At 42.8% G+C, this 17,839-nt stretch overlaps 1 protein-coding gene across 1 annotated transcript; it reads left to right on the top strand.

The window, feature by feature from the left end:
* Positions 1–2,123: 2,123 nt before the first annotated feature.
* Positions 2,124–17,392, top strand: LOC128687515 (nuclear receptor subfamily 2 group E member 1-like). Its single transcript, XM_053774978.2, has 8 exons — positions 2,124–2,389; positions 7,663–7,763; positions 8,728–8,863; positions 14,504–14,892; positions 15,239–15,370; positions 15,827–16,067; positions 16,951–17,077; positions 17,225–17,392. The coding sequence occupies exons 1-8, from the start codon at positions 2,314–2,316 to the stop codon at positions 17,364–17,366; spliced, it is 1,344 nt and encodes a 447-aa protein (XP_053630953.1). The 5' UTR covers positions 2,124–2,313; the 3' UTR covers positions 17,367–17,392.
* The last annotated feature ends 447 nt before the right edge of the window (positions 17,393–17,839 follow it).

The following is a 17,839-nucleotide window of genomic DNA, read 5'->3' as shown; positions in this document are numbered from 1 at the left end:
ACAACACCGTGGTTGCAACAACATCGTAGTTGCAACAACACCGTGGTTGTAACAACATCGTAGTTGCAACAACACCGTGGTTGCAACAACATCGTAGTTGCAACAACACCGTGGTTGCAACAACACCGTGGCTGCAACAACACCGTGGTTGTAACAACATCGTAGTTGCAACAACACCGTGGTTGCAACAACATCGTAGTTGCAACAACACCGTGGTTGTAACAACATCGTAGTTGCAACAACACCGTGGTTGTAACAACATCGTAGTTGCAACAACACCGTGGTTGCAACAACATCGTAGTTGCAACAACACCGTGGTTGTAACAACATCGTAGTTGCAACAACACCGTGGTTGTAACAACATCGTAGTTGCAACAACACCGTGGTTGCAACAACACCGTGGCTGCAACAACACCGTGGTTGTAACAACATCGTAGTTGCAACAACACCGTGGTTGCAACAACATCGTAGTTGCAACAACACCGTGGTTGTAACAACATCGTAGTTGCAACAACACCGTGGTTGTAACAACATCGTAGTTGCAACAACACCGTGGTTGCAAAAACATCGTAGTTGCAACAACACCGTGGTTGTAACAACATCGTAGTTGCAACAACACCGTGGTTGTAACAACATCGTAGTTGCAACAACACCGTGGTTGCAACAACACCGTGGCTGCAACAACACCGTGGTTGTAACAACATCGTAGTTGCAACAACACCGTGGTTGCAACAACATCGTAGTTGCAACAACACCGTGGTTGTAACAACATCGTAGTTGCAACAACACCGTGGTTGCAACAACATCGTAGTTGCAACAACACCGTGGTTGTAACAACAACGTAGTTGCAACAACACCGTGGTTGTAGCAACATCGTAGTTGCAACAACACCGTGGTTGCAACAACATCGTAGTTGCAACAACACCGTGGTTGTAACAACATCGTAGTTGCAACAACACCGTGGTTGTAACAACATCGTAGTTGCAACAACACCGTGGTTGCAACAACATCGTAGTTGCAACAACACCGTGGTTGCAACAACATCGTAGTTGCAACAACACCGTGGTTGCAACAACATCGTAGATGCAACAACACCGTGGTTGCAACAACACCGTGGTTGCAACAACACCGTGGCTGCAACAACATCGTGGTTGCAACAACACAGTGGCTGCAACAACACCGTGGCTGCAACAACACCGTGGCTGCAACAACACCGTGGCTGCAACAACACCGTGGCTGCAACAACACCGTGACTGCAACAACACCGTGGCTGCAACAACACCGTGGCTGCAACAACACCGTGGCTGCAACAACACCGTGGTTGCAACAACACCGTGGTTGCAACAACACCGTGGCTTATTTATACTTCAGGTGTGACTATGATGTCCTAATAATAATAATAATAATAATAATAATAATAATAATAATAATAATAATAATAATAATAATAATAATAATATCACAACGACCTCAGTGGAAATAAATCACTTTGACTCTTTTGGGTTACCGGGGGGGGAGGGGGAAGGGGGGAGGGGGAAGGGGGGTAATCTACACATATGCTGCTATGTGTAATAATTTATGTAAGTATATATTTGTACCTGTATCTGAATAAACTTATTATGAGTATATAAGACATTTTGGTTAGGAGTTGCGCGCGCACTGCCCGCCCATAACATAGATATGCAAATACTAACAGTTGGGTATATAGCAGTGTTGTGTGTGGAGTGGTGAGTGGGAAGTGTGGTGGGAGCCAATCCCAGAGTCAGACCAGAGTCTGGTCAAACATGGGGCGGAGACCAGTTACCATGGGTGGAGCTCAGATCTCTGCCGACCATTCAGGTGCCTCTGAACGTACGTAGGATGGGTCGCTGGAGGCTTCACCAATCACAGCTTCACTACACCTCCTCCCATTATCTGGCAACCTTTGTCAAGTTGACAGGGAGTAAGAATGATATGTTTTTAATGCTCTGGTCTGGTGGTGACCTCCTCATTACCCTCGTGTAGTTTACTGTGTTGTGTTACATCATCCACACTGTGATGAAATTCTAGTGAAGTGTATATATACTCAAAGCAGTAAAAACTGATATATATATATATATATTTTTTTTTTGGGTAGACGAGTTCGTCGTGTATGTGCATGTGTGGACACGCACAGTCTCGGGTAGGTCGATAGAAAGATTTTAAGGAAATTATAAGAGAAAATTTTAAATTTTCCCTATAAGGCTGTTATCACATCTATTTCGGACTCGTAAAATCCTTCGCCTGATGAAAGGAAATCTTCAAGATTCTGAAAAGAGACTCTGAGACTTGCTGATGCTGACCAAGGCTATGACAGAGGTGGGCAAGATTGACCACCGTCTTCCAAGCCGGGCCCCATCTACCACTAAGTGTAAGTCACTTCCATCTACCACTAAGTATAAGTCACTTCCATCTACCACTAAGTATAAGTCACTCCATCTACCACTAAGTATAAGTCACTTCCATCTACCACTAAGTGTAAGTCGCTTCCATCTACCACTAAGTATAAGTCACTTCCATCTACCACTAAGTATAAGTCACTTCCATCTACCACTAAGTGTAAGTCACTTCCATCTACCACTAAGTATAAGTCACTTCCATCTACCACTAAGTGTAAGTCACTTCCATCTACCACTAAGTATAAGTCACTTCCATCTACCACTAAGTATAAGTCACTTCCATCTACCACTAAGTATAAGTCACTTCCATCTACCACTAAGTATAAGTCACTTCCATCTTCTTCACTCAGGCAGTATTACTACTTTCTTATAATACCGATAAATACCAAGCAGTGTTGCCAATATTTGTCTTCACACACACACACACACACACACATATACATACATACATATATATATATATATATATATATATATATATATATATATATATATATATATATATATATATATATATATATATATATATATATATATATATGTCGTGCAGAATATGTAAAACTGGTCAATTAGCAAGAACTCATTTAAAATTAAGTCCTTTGCAAAATTTTCTCTTATACGTTTGAAGATATATTTTTTTCATTAATGTTAATGTAAAATTTTTTAATTTTGCACCAAAAGAATCTTAGAAAACTTACCTAACCTTATTATAACAAGTGCAATTTATTTTAGCCTAACCCAACTAAATATATTTTAAATACGTTTACAGTAATTTAATACTAAACAAACACAATCAAATATATTTTTTTCGTTAGGTTCAGAATGATTTTGGCCAAATTATTGCATACACAAATTTTCACTTGTCCTATATGGCAAGATGAACGTTGCTATTTAAGCCAAGATCGAAAGTTCTGCTTATTCGACACGACATATATATATATATATATATATATATATATATATATATATATATATATATATATATATATATATATATATATATATATATATATCAAGATAACATGAGGGTCATTGTTTATTTAATTCATGCTTAGCGCTAAACCCATTCGGATCATTCAGCGCAAGACGTGGTGTAGGCTTGATCCTCCGTCTGCAAAGCACCAGACACACACACTTCCTATCTGTGCTCACAGATAAGAGATCATCAGCCTCACCACAAGATGTTCGGAGGAAGAATGTTATGATAGAGAGCAGTGTGAGAGTAATGGTTCCCAGAACTGTATAAACTTTATGATCCACTCTTGTATTATACCTGACCACGACCATTCATGTTAATATGGAACAATGAACAATGGTACAATAACTCGTGGAGAACATGGAACAAACTTTATGATCCACTCTTGAATTATACCTGACCACGACCATTCATGTTAATATGGAACAATGAACAATGGTACAATAACTCGTGGAGAACATGGAACAAACTTTATGATCCACTCTTGAATTATACCTGACCACGACCATTCATGTTAATATGGAACAATGAACAATGGTACAATAACTCGTGGAGAACATGGAACAAACTTTATGATCCACTCTTGAATTATACCTGACCACGACCATTCATGTTAATATAATATGGAACAATGAACAATGGTACAATAACTCGTGGAGAACATGGAACAAACTTTATGATCCACTCTTGAATTATACCTGACCACGACCATTCATGTTAATATGGAACAATGAACAATGGTACAATAACTCGTGGAGAACATGGAACAAACTTTATGATCCACTCTTGAATTATACCTGACCACGACCATTCATGTTAATATGGAACAATGAACAATGGTACAATAACTCGTGGAGAACATGGAGCAAACTTTATGATCCACTCTTGAATTATACCTGACCACGACCATTCATGTTAATATGGAACAATGAACAATGGTACAATAACTCGTGGAGAACATGGAACAAACTTTATGATCCACTCTTGAATTATACCTGACCACGACCATTCATGTTAATATGGAACAATGAACAATGGTACAATAACTCGTGGAGAACATGGAACAAACTTTATGATTCACTCTTGAATTATACCTGACCACGACCATTCATGTTAATATGGAACAATGAACAATGGTACAATAACTCGTGGAGAACATGGAACAAACTTTATGATCCACTCTTGAATTATACCTGACCACGACCATTCATGTTAATATGGAACAATGAACAATGGTACAATAACTCGTGGAGAACATGGAACAAACTTTATGATCCACTCTTGAATTATACCTGACCACGACCATTCATGTTAATATGGAACAATGAACAATGGTACAATAACTCGTGGAGAACATGGAACAAACTTTATGATTCACTCTTGAATTATACCTGGTCACGACCATTCATGTTAATATGGAACAATGAACAATGGTACAATAACTCGTGGAGAACATGGAACAAACTTTATGATTCACTCTTGAATTATACCTGACCACGACCATTCATGTTAATATGGAACAATGAACAATGGTACAATAACTCGTGGAGAACATGGAACAAACTTTATGATTCACTCTTGAATTATACCTGACCACGACCATTCATGTTAATATGGAACAATGAACAATGGTACAATAACTCGTGGAGAACATGGAACAATGAACAGAGGTACAATAATTCGTGGAGACATGATAACATGTGCACGCGCACTCAGCAATGCGCACACGCATTCACAAATGTACATGTGCACAATAACGAACGCACAACAGGCATGCATGTACACACACACACACACACACACACACACACACACACACACACACACACACACACACAACCTTACACATACCCACACATGAATATACAACTATACATAAACAAACTAATAATAATAATAATAATAATAATAATAATAATAATAATAATAATAATAATAATAATAATAATAAAAACGAATATTACTACTATTACTACTACTACTACTACTACTACTACTACTACTACTACTACTACTACTACTACTACTACTACTACTACTACTACTACTAATAATAATAATAATAATAATAATAATAGCCTTCCAGGGAGGTTACTTTTCATCATTATAATCATCATCATCACCAGTCTCACTCTCCTGTCATCATCATTTACCAGGTAATTAATTAGGCGAGTCACGTGACCCCTAACACCTGGGCCACACGTGGCCCCTTACCTGGGCCACGTGTGGCCCTTTACATGGACCATGTGTGGCTCTTTATATGGGCCACGTGTGGCCCTTTACCTCCGTTGCTGAACGGGGATGTAATAATAATAATAATAATAATAATAATAATAATAATAATAATAATAATAATAATAATAATAATAATAATAATAATTAGATATTGTCGAGGTTTCGACACTTAGACAATAAGGGCGAAATAAACACAGAGAATAAGACTTCATTAACACAAAGTTTCGCTGCCGGGGGCAAAACGTCGTACTAATAAAGTTTCAATCTGCTCTGAGTGAATGTTCCTTTATTACCCGGCGCAGACTGAACGACGTTTCGCCCCTCTCTGGCTGAGTTGTGAATTGCTGCAGTCACTCTATTATCGTTATTATTATTATCAATTATTATTACTATTAATTCTCAATTATTATTATTATTATTATTATTATTATTATTATTATTATTATTATTATTATTATTATTATTATTATTATAGGAACCGCTACACCCGTATGGGTGAGACAGCTTCAGGGGTATGGCAGGCAACCCGCTACGATCCAACAAAGGGAAGAATAACTCCAGGGGCGTCAACACGAGAGCCTAGACTCACCTAGATTATACACACTCGCTAAAGCCCGTCAGGCTGGCAGCGGGAAAGGGTACAGCCTTCTCATGGCGCCGGTTGCTTCCCCTCTCTTCTCTCCCCTCTCACGTGACCGGAAGAGACCTCCATGGGTGTGTGTGTACCTGCCGGAAGTACCTGTTGATGAAGGGGGGGGGGAGGAGGAGGTATTTCCACCTCATGTAGCATCCCCTTGTTGCCTCCCAGACCGGTAATGAGGTTGGGAGATCAGCGGGTGTTAAGTGTGAAGTGTTCAGTGGTTATTAAGCGCAGCCGTCACAGGTCACGGGCTTGAATCATGGTTGTGTTCACATGGGAAGCGCTTAAACCGTACGTGTTTCCTTCACTACCCACCTCGTGAATGAGGTGGGTAGGGAGAAGCTGGATTTTGGAGAACAAGCTTTTACTAGGGCAACTTTTCGCTCCATATTTCCCTATTTATTAAGCTACGTTTCGCTCTGTGTACTCACCTATATGTGGTTGTAGAGCTTTATCAAGTTATGTTTTTGCTCTGTAAAGCTTTATCAAGTCACGTTTTCTGTGCAAAGCTTTATCACATTGCGACTTCATAAATTTCTCGCACAGAGAGAAGCATTGACACCTTCAAAAGCCACCGCCGATTCCAAATTAGCAGCAATCCTGTTTGATCCGAGGAATGCCTTGGGTAACTCCAGTTCCTTGCATCAAGAGCCCTTCACCAGCCTCAAAACACTCCTCTCCCCCTCCGCCTCCCCCTGGGTGAGGGTCGCACTAATTACAATTCTTCTTTACCTCGTTACATAACGTGGGAAAACCAATTAGGTTACGTTCCTTCCGTTTAGCAATTACGCGGCAGGAAACTATCAGGAGGGCGTTAATATGTATGGACCGCGTAGCTAGAAGGAGGGAGGCTGTGTGGACTATCAAATAAGCAACAGATAGAGGGAGGGTAGTTAGTAAGTTAAGAGCCTCTCCATCCCACTTGTACACTCACACTCAATTATAGTGTGCAAGTTAATGTAAGTACTTAGTGTTATGTACACCGGGAGTTGTACGCCTTTTGGAGTACATGCTTTGAGAGGTACACACCTGTGTGTGTTTATACACTGAGAAATACACACCCCTCGGTGTATGTACACTGCAATAGATTGTATCTGTGATTCTCATTAACAAAGGTTACTGGAAACTCTCAGTGAAGTCTTTGCCTTTGTAACGATTAAAAGTTAGCTCTTCACAAACTCTCCTTACTGAGAACGTATAGTAACGCACGCAAGAACGTTCAGTAATGCACGTGAGAACGTACAGTAATGCAGATGCAAGTCTGTGCGAACCCGCAGTTTCTTGAGTCCCGGCGCGAGTATATGTTTGCGTTCGTATTTTGTGTTCTTATTTAATAAGCTCATTTTGAACATTCCATCACTGAACAACTTCTTAAGTAGATGTTTCGCACGCAGGCCGCATCTTGTACGACATTCCTTGCAAGGTGTGTCAAGATCACTCGTCTGGGAAGCATTATGGGATCTTCGCTTGCGATGGCTGCGCTGGATTCTTCAAGGTAAGCTACGCATCTTGGCATCTATTTCCTGCGTCTTTCAAGACACATCAGCCATTTGTTCACGTCCTTACTGCTTCTTCAAGGCACGTCAGCCATCTGGGCACGTCCTTACTATTTTCTCCATGGCACGTTAGCTATTTGTGTACATTTATTTTTTTTTCCAAAGGTACATCAGCCTTCTTGTTCTCCCCATCACAGGTACCGCTAACACGTCTTTCCGAACACTGGTCTCTCTAACACAGGTTCCCCTAAGACAAGTCTTGCCAAACACTGGTCTCTCCAACACAGGTCCTCCTAACACAAGTCCTGCCAAACATTGATCTCTCCAACACAGATTCCCGTAACACAAGTCTTTCCAAACACTAGTCTCTCCAACACAGGTCCCCCTAACACAAGTCCTGCCAAACATTGGTCTCTCCAACACAGGTCCTCCTAACACAAGTCCTGCCAAACATTGGTCTCTCCAACACAGGTTCCCGTAACACAAGTCTTTCCAAACACTAGTCTCTCCAACACAGATCTCCCCAACACAGGTCAGGGGTAAAAAGGTCCAACCTCACTGATAAGAGACTGAACCGCGACTAGCAGACGGGGGATCGAACCTCAACCATGAAGAATAAAAGTCACATTAATAGCTGGAACACATCAATAAATCGACAACTGGGACAAGAAATGCTAGATGATGTTTCGGTCCTTCCTACATCGTTGTCAAACCTCAGTTGTGACCTGATGGGCCGAAATGTCATCGAAATGTCTCGTCTCTAAGTCTAGGCTGAACGATAAGTAACGCGGAGCTTTGAACTTCACATAAATTATATTAATAATTAATGATACTACCACTGCTACTACTTTTACTACTACTACTACTACTACTACCACTACTACTACTACTACTACTACTACTACTAATAATAATAATGATAACAATAACAATAATAATAATTATTAATAATCTTCCCCACAGAGGTCAATTCGTCGACAGAGGCAGTATGTGTGCAAGAGCAAGGGAGAGGGCGGGTGTCTGGTAGACAAGACTCACCGTAATCAGTGTCGAGCTTGTAGACTCTCCAAGTGTCTACAAGCTGGCATGAACAAGGATGGTCAGTATCTCCCCAACACCTCAACTTTGTCAGGTCTACCAGTCGTAAACAAACATTATTTTTACCTCTCTTGAGAATGTGATCTGTGCATCTTCGTGTGTGTGTGTGTGTGTGTGTGTGTGTGTGTGTGTGTGTGTGTGTGTGTGCGCGCGCGAGATCTTCATGGCCACTTATGTTTTTTGGAGTCAATGAGGTCCTGATCTTTAGAGACCCTTGTCCCTAGAGATCTAGATAAATTAATTTTTCGTTTGGTCATCGTGGAGGCAGTGTGATGCATGGTGAGTGATGGTTAAGTGGTTGTGTGGTGAGTGATGGTGTGGTGAGTGATGGTGTGATGGGACGAGTGATTAGCATGAGTGGGTGAGTCTCCCGTGGGAGCAGAGAGAGAGTGGGGGTGAACTGGACTCCTGGGGTAGTGAGTGTTGGTTCAGCAGCCCCTTCAACCACCAGCACGTGACGCTACTCTCCATCAATATTGTGACCTCTTCTTCCTCTTCCTAGTCCTCCCCTTCCCCTTCCTCTTCTTTCTTCTTTTTCCTCTCCTTGTTCATTACTCTTACATTAAAGAAATTCGTTCCTATGTCTTCTTGGATCACGAAGATTCTTATTTGCTTCGCGAATTTTACGTCAGTAGGAAATATTGAGATGCAGGAGTTTATTCCAATAAGTGAATCTTTTAGAATAAACTTGTTCCTTCTATCCATCCTGACGCCTCACTAATCGTGACTACCGTCTGTAAGTTATTGATTATTTTGCGCATTGGTCAGTTAGTGATGGGGGGAAACGGAAAATGCTTTTCAGAAGGTTAGAAATCTACAGTCAGTCCATCTTGTGTGTCCGTGAATGGTTCACAGGCGACGCTGCTCTCTCACTTTGTGATGGTAAAGTCTCTTATACCCCCGACTCTTCTTCCAAACTTCCCAGTGACCCCCGCCGGGCGACCGTTAAGAGAGCAGCACCTCCCACTGTCGTTTCTTTCCTGCCCTCCCTGTAATTACGCTGCTCCTGGTTGCTGTTGCTCGTCATTGAGGCTCAGGCAGCTTTTTCCATCAGCCTCGTTGCAAGAGTCGAGTTGCTGTGTCCTGTTACTGGGTTATAAAGCTCAGGCAGCCTCACTTTCAGGAGTCGAGTTTTTGGGAGCGACGGACGAGGCGGAGCATTGTCAAGCGTTTTGAAATGGATCGGTAGGCATGAAGAGCCTTGGTGATGGTGCCTCAGGGTGTGGGGAAGGGAGGGAGGGAGGTGGGGATAAGGGGAGAGTTGGGGAGGGAGCGAGGGAGGGAGGGAGGGAGGGAAGGTTGTTGAGGCAAGGTTTGTGCTCCGCCCCACTGTGACAGCATAATAATCAAGGGTAAGTGGTCGGGTCTGGAGCCGGGTCATGTTACACGCTGCCAGCCATTATCAGCCAGGAACCATCGTGATCCACCCGGTGATCCACTCAGTGTTTCACCGGGTGATCCACCTGGTGGTCCACCCGATGTTACCACTCGATGCTTCACCGATGCTCGCAAGAGCCTCTGTCACCTTCCAAGTCCCATTCCGAAAAAAAAGTGTTTGCCGCTATGTACAACTATCATAATGTTCCTATATAGCAGTGATTCTCAACCAGGGATAAATTTAACCCCTGGGGTAAAAAATTACATAATTGAATAATTTATTTTTTATAACTTTGTTTTTCTGTCCCTTTATGATGGCGACAATTATTTTTTTGATTGAAAGGGGGTAAATGGAGAAATCAATCAAACCGAGGGTGTTAATGATGGAGGAAAAGTTGAGAATCCCGGCTATATAGTTACCCCCGTGCTGGCAACCACACCTTGTCTTCACCAGATAACTACAGTTGTCCCAAAACAACGGCGAGTGAGAGAAATATCGAGACACAAAAAGAAATTGTGAGAGTGACAGAAGTTTTGAGAGTGAGGGAACCCGACATTGCTCAAGGTTCTTCTGGTATCAAGAGCAAAGTGTAGAGGAGAGCAGAGAACCTCCTGGATACGAGGACTCTAACTTGCTGTCGCTCTGTCTCTATCTCTCCCTATCCATCCATCCATTCTATTGCCCCCTTCTCTCACTCCATCCTTCTTCTCACCCTTAACCCCTCCTCCCTCCCTCCACATTTTTGATAAAGGCCACTTCTCGGGAATAAAACTTGGGCAGTGAAATGGCGATGGAAATTAAAGAAGTGATATGAATTTCCTTACCATTATGACCCTCATCCTGTATGGGTGTAGCTACCGCAGGGGATGATCAGTATTCCTGTCTTGCATCCGTGATGGGATATTTGTCCCAGAGTGCTCCTCGCAAGTGCACCGTACTGATTCTTCACTTCGTGAGTCGAATCAGAGAGACATGTTTTGATAATAGTTGACTGGTAGACAGCACTTCTCCAGGGAGGTACTGCCTCCTGCCTTGAGGTGAAAGAAACACATACACACCAGACAGTAAACTGTTAGACAGCAGGCATCCAGGGAGGTACTGCCTCCTACCCTTAGGTGAAAGATACACGCACCAGACAGTAAACTGTTAGACAGCAGCCATCCAGGGAGGTATTGCCATCCTGTCCTTGGGATGAAATACACACACGTCGGTCATAAGACTGTGAAACAAACACACCAGGTAGTAGGGTGGTAGACAGCAGCCACTCAGAGAGGTACTGCCCAGTAGGGTGGTAGACAGCAGCTACTCAGAGAGGTACTGCCCAGTAGGTTGGTAGACAGCAGTCACTCAGAGAGGTACTGCCCAGTAGGTTGGTAGATAGCAGCCACTCAGAGAGGTACTGCCCAGTAGGTTGGTAGACAGCAGCTACTCAGAGAGGTACTGCCCAGTAGGTTGGTAGACAGCAGCCACTCAGAGAGGTACTGCCCAGTAGGTTGGTAGATAGCAGCCACTCAGAGAGGTACTGCCCAGTAGGGTGGTAGACAGCAGCCACTCAGAGAGGCACTGCCCAGTAGGTTGGTAGATAGCAGCCACTCAGAGAGGCACTGCCCAGTAGGGTGGTAGACAGCAGCTACTCAGAGAGGTACTGCCCAGTAGGTTGGTAGACAGCAGCTACTCAGAGAGGTACTGCCCAGTAGGTTGGTAGATAGCAGCCACTCAGAGAGGCACTGCCCAGTAGGTTGGTAGACAGCAGCCACTCAGAGAGGTACTGCCCAGTAGGTTCGTAGATAGCAGCCACTCAGAGAGGCACTGCCCAGTAGGGTGGTAGACAGCAGCCACTCAGAGAGGTACTGCCCAGTAGGTTGGTAGACAGCAGCCACTCAGAGAGGTACTGCCAAGTAGGTTGGTAGATAGCAGCCACTCAGAGAGGCACTGCCCAGTAGGGTGGTAGACAGCAGCCACTCAGAGAGGTACTGCCCAGTAGGGTGGTAGACAGCAGCCACTCAGAGAGGCACTGCCCAGTAGGGTGGTAGACAGCAGCCACTCGGAGAGGCACTGCCCAGTAGGGTGGTAGACAGCAGCCACTCAGAGAGGCACTGCCCAGTAGGGTGGTAGACAGCAGCCACTCAAAGAGGTACTGCCCAGTAGGGTGGTAGACAACAGCCACTCAAAGAGGTACTGCCCAGTAGGGTGGTAGACAACAGCCACTCAAAGAGGTACTGCCCAGTAGGGTGGTAGACAACAGCCACTCAGAGAGGCACTGCCCAGAAGGGTGGTAGACAACAGCCACTCAGAGACGCACTGCCCAGTAGGGTGGTAGACAACAGCCACTCAGAGAGGCACTGCCCAGAAGGGTGGTAGACAACAGCCACTCGGAGAGGCACTGCCCAGTAGGGTGGTAGACAACAGCCACTCAGAGAGGCACTGCCCAGAAGGGTGGTAGACAACAGCCACTCGGAGACGCACTGCCCAGTAGGGTGGTAGACAACAGCCACTCAGAGAGGCACTGCCCAGAAGGGTGGTAGACAACAGCCACTCAGAGACGCACTGCCCAGAAGGGTGGTAGACAACAGCCACTCAGAGACGCACTGCCCAGAAGGGTGGTAGACAACAGCCACTCAGAGAGGCACTGCCCAGAAGGGTGGTAGACAACAGCCACTCAGAGAGGCACTGCCCAGAAGGGTGGTAGACAACAGCCACTCAGAGAGGCACTGCCCAGAAGGGTGGTAGACAACAGCCACTCAGAGAGGCACTGCCCAGAAGGGTGGTAGACAACAGCCACTCAGAGACGCACTGCCCAGAAGGGTGGTGACAACAGCCACTAGACAAGGGTGGTAGACAACAGCCACTCAGAGAGGCACTGCCCAGAAGGGTGGTAGACAACAGCCACTCAGAGACGCACTGCCCAGAAGGGTGGTAGACAACAGCCACTCAGAGACGCACTGCCCAGAAGGGTGGTAGACAACAGCCACTCAGAGACGCACTGCCCAGAAGGGTGGTAGACAACAGCCACTCAGAGACGCACTGCCCAGTAAGGTGGTAGACAACAGCCACTCAGAGAGGCACTGCCCAGAAGGGTGGTAGACAACAGCAACTCAGAGAGGCACTGCCCAGAAGGGTGGTAGACAACAGCCACTCAGAGAGGCACTGCCCAGAAGGGTGGTAGACAACAGCCACTCAGAGAGGCACTGCCCAGAAGGGTGGTAGACAACAGCCACTCAGAGACGCACTGCCCAGAAGGGTGGTAGACAACAGCCACTCAGAGACGCACTGCCCAGAAGGGTGGTAGACAACAGCCACTCAGAGAGGCACTGCCCAGAAGGGTGGTAGACAACAGCCACTCAGAGAGGCACTGCCCAGAAGGGTGGTAGACAACAGCCACTCAGAGAGGCACTGCCCCGCTCTTATTAGTGTGAAACTGAAGTCTGTTAAATACATTTCACCATGGAAGCATTGCTGAAAATTTCTTTGTTTTATAAGCACAAGAGATAGAAGATAACTCTTAAAATCTTCAGCTTACTATCAGCATACACTTATCTTACTTTCTGTGTGTTTCTTACTATCGTTCTTGCTCTTGTGGTATTTTCCTTCCAACTGAGAACTTTGTATCTGGTCCGAGACGTGCTGCGGAGAGATGATCTTCAGAACTATTAACATATATAACGAATATAAATTTTTAAGAGCAGATTTAGCTTATTACAAGATTAATCAATTATCTTCGTAGTTTAATACGAACTCTGAGGATCGAACATTGAAAGAGGTGAGAGTGTGTCCGTGCGTATGAAAGTGTTAAGGTGTATTTAATGTGTTAATCTTATAGGAATACAGTTAGATGCCTGAGTAGATGTATAACTCACTGTAAGTTGAACGTACATATACGGAGCAACTACAATACAAACAGACTGACTGATGTAGTAGCCAGGCTTAGACTTGGTTACAAGTACTTCTGTCAGTCTGACAGTTCCTAGGCCTTTTGTGTATCCATATACTCTTGCACTACCGTCCATAGGATGGATATGAGGTGCACAGTAAACTAGCCACTACTGCGGCGAAATCTAGAGTTTAAATCTAGTGTATAGTACAGACGTCGTAAAATGATGGCTTGCTAGCCGCATGCGGCAAGTCTCATACATTACTGCTACAGAGGCATTATCCATATTTGCTTCCTGTTGTGGTCAGTATATTGGTCAGTATATTTACGATCCCCTTCTGGGATCCTCTTCATTACACTTTAGTAATCCTTTATTAACGTGGTCCCCACAGCCGTGCAGCACGAGCGAGGTCCAAGGAACTCCACTCTACGCCGTCAGATGTCCCTATACTTCAGGGATCCCAGTCCTGACTCACCTCCGCCCCGCCCCAGAAGCCCCACTCCGCCGGAACCCAACCACTCTCGAACCCCACCGTCCACCGTCACTCACATGCCACCTGTCACTGTCAGTGCCGCTCTGGCACTGCCCTTTCCCCTTCCACCTCAGCCTCCACCACTCGACCTCAAGATCTCCTTCCCACCTCGACATCCTGCCCCGACGGGAGGCGGCAGCACACACCTGGAACTGGTTCGACCTCCGCCAGAAATCACGGCACTCACGCTGGACCGCATGCATATGTTGACCACAAGAGCCACCACTCTCCTGGCACCAACACCCAAGGTGGGTGCCAACTCAATATCTTATAACCAAGGCAAAAATTCGAAATGGAGACAAGACGTTTCGGTCGTTCTCGGACCATTATCAGATCCCTCACGTCTTGCTAGTGGTTCGGGAAGCATCGATAGTCGTCTAATTTCTATTTACAGTTACTGTTTTTATTGTTAATTGTTCTAATTATATTTTTATTTATTATTCATGATAGTTATAGATTATCACGCCATTAATGTTTTGATCCAGATAGTAATTAAATGTCTAGCTGATCACTGAACTAATAACAATGACATAATGAGTAATTATAGTATCAGTTAAGAAAAAGTTATAGAGACTAACAGTGCCACGTCCACAGTACCCACACGAGCTGGCACTGCCTGTGATGTCAGCAGACAGCGTGTGCGAAACAGCTGCCAGACTCCTCTTTATGAATGTCCGCTGGACGAAACAGCTGCCTGCCTACACTGCCCTTCCCTTCAGAGACCAGGTGTGTAACGTGTGTGTACCTGGAGGACAACCTCCAGCTCTTGGTCTGGCTTCTTGACTCTCTTCTACCTGCACTGTGTTGTGAGGAATTAGATAAATGTGCAACATCTGGGTGTCTTCATTTGTAGACGTTTCGCCCTCCAGTGGCTTTATCAACACAATACAAGGTCATAATGTGAAGACTATAGAACTATATAAAAATGAGGTAATCAGTCCCTTAGTTAAGAGAATGATGCATGTGTTTTAATATACACGAAGCCTGGTCACAGACCGGGCCGCGGGGGCGTTAACCCCCGGAACCCTCTCCAGGTATAACCTCCTCCAGGTAACGAGGAAAATTCCCTTAGTTATTACCTGAATAATAATAATAATAATAATAATAATAATAATAATAATAATAATAATAATAATAATAATAATAATAATAATAATAATAATGAACCACCTTCTATTTTAGCTGTTGCTGTTAGAGGAAGGCTGGAGAGAGCTGTTTGTGCTGTCAGCTGCACAGTTCCTTCTTCCCGTGGAGGCTGGACCACTACTGGCCTCCTGTGGTCTCAGTGGTGAGACCTCGGAAAGACTCCTGCCTATCCTACAGGATATCAAGCTCTTTCAAGACATCCTCAGCAAGTTCAAGACTATGTGTGTCGATCCTACTGAGTACGCCTGTCTCAAGGCTATTGTACTCTTCAAGACAGGTGAGTCTGTCTCTCTGTCTCTCTGTTTCTCTGTCTCTCTCTCTGTCTCTATCTCTCTGTTCATGAATGATGGACATTGTTATGGATAGATCCATAATAGATAGCTCTATGATGGATTGTTATAGGATGGATAAATCCATTATATATATATATATATATATATATATATATATATATATATATATATATATATATATATATATATATATATATATATATATATATATATATATGTGTGTGTGTGTGTGTCGTGCCGAATAGGCAGAACTTGCGATCTTGGCTTAAATAGCAACGCTGATCTTGCCATATAGGACAAGTGAAAATTTGTGTATGCAGTAATTTCGCCAAAATCATTCTGAACCTAACGAAAAAAATATATTTCACTGTGTTTGTTTAGTATTAAATTATTGTAAACAAATCTAAAATATATTTAGTTGGGTTAGGTTAAAATAAATTGATTTTGTTATAATAAGGTTAGGTAAGTTTTCTAGGATTCTTTCGGAGCAAAATTAAAAATTTTTGCATTAACATTAATGAAAAAAATATATTTTTAAACGTATAAGAGAAAATTTTAGAAAGGACTTAATTTTAAATGAGTTCTTGCTAATTGACCAGTTTTACATATTCGGCACGACATATATATATATATATATATATATATATATATATATATATATATATATATATATATATATATATATATATATATATATATATATATATATATATATATATATATATATATGAGAGCTAGTTTAGTTTATCTTGCAGCAGAGGATTTAGAAGGGATAAACACAGTCAACACAGTGTTTGTAACAGCGTGTGGGCTTATACAAAGTGTGTTTGTGATTTTACGGGCAGTAAGACAGTGTGTGTGTTACAGTGTGGGAGAGTGGCGGTGTGGAGGTGAAGGCACTGCGGGACCTAGGAGCAGTGACAGCACTGCAGGACCAGGCACAGCTCACCCTCAACAAGTACATCACCTCAGCCTACCCAACCCAGCCCTTCAGGTAAGATGTATAAAAATATATATAAATGTATACAACAACAACTACAACCATAACCAACAACTACACCTGTAACTAACAACTACAGCCTTCACTAACAAAGACAGTTACAAAGGTGCTAATGATTCCTCTGATGTGTGTGTGACACAGGTTTGGTAAACTGTTGCTGTTGCTGCCGTCACTCAGAGCTGTGGGGAGTCGAACCATACAAGAACTGTTCTTCAGAAGAACCATCGGTGCAATACCCATCGAGCGGATCATCTGTGACATGTACAAGACTGCAGACTTTTGAAACCCAAATTTTGAAAAATATTTAGAATCGAAGCTAACAATATATATATATATATATATATATATATATATATATATATATATATATATATATATATATATATATATATATATATATATATATATATATATATATATATATATATATATATATATATATATATATATATATATATATATATATATATATATATATATATATATATATAATGAGTGATGAACCACCAGCTTGTGCCTAAAATAGCCATTTATTCCTAAAATGAGTGTGCCTTTTAAAAAGATTTTTTTTTTTGTAAATATGGTAATTTCTTGATGTTTCTTGGAAATAGTAATATAGACGAAGAGATATTGAGATGAAATATATTGTAAATAAAGACATAGTAATTACGAGCACTCGTCAGTCTCTCTGGCATGTTAACATTGTACGTGGTGTGTCTCCAACACAAGAACATTGTACGTGGTGTGTCTCCAACA

This window comes from Cherax quadricarinatus, chromosome 11, assembly GCF_038502225.1.
Source record: "Cherax quadricarinatus isolate ZL_2023a chromosome 11, ASM3850222v1, whole genome shotgun sequence".
NCBI lineage: Eukaryota > Metazoa > Arthropoda > Malacostraca > Decapoda > Parastacidae > Cherax > Cherax quadricarinatus.
Note: the sequence above shows the minus strand (reverse complement) of the source record. Positions and strands in the feature narration are given on the sequence as shown.

Excerpts from the sequence above, each read along its gene's own strand:
- LOC128687515 (XM_053774978.2), top strand. The coding sequence starts at position 2,314 with ATGCTGACCAAGGCTATGACAGAGGTGGGCAAGATTGACCACCGTCTT. Across the intron at positions 14,893-15,238 it reads TCCTGGCACCAACACCCAAG|TACCCACACGAGCTGGCACT; the intron begins GTGGGTGCCAAC and ends CCACGTCCACAG. Across the intron at positions 15,371-15,826 it reads CCCTTCCCTTCAGAGACCAG|CTGTTGCTGTTAGAGGAAGG; the intron begins GTGTGTAACGTG and ends CTTCTATTTTAG.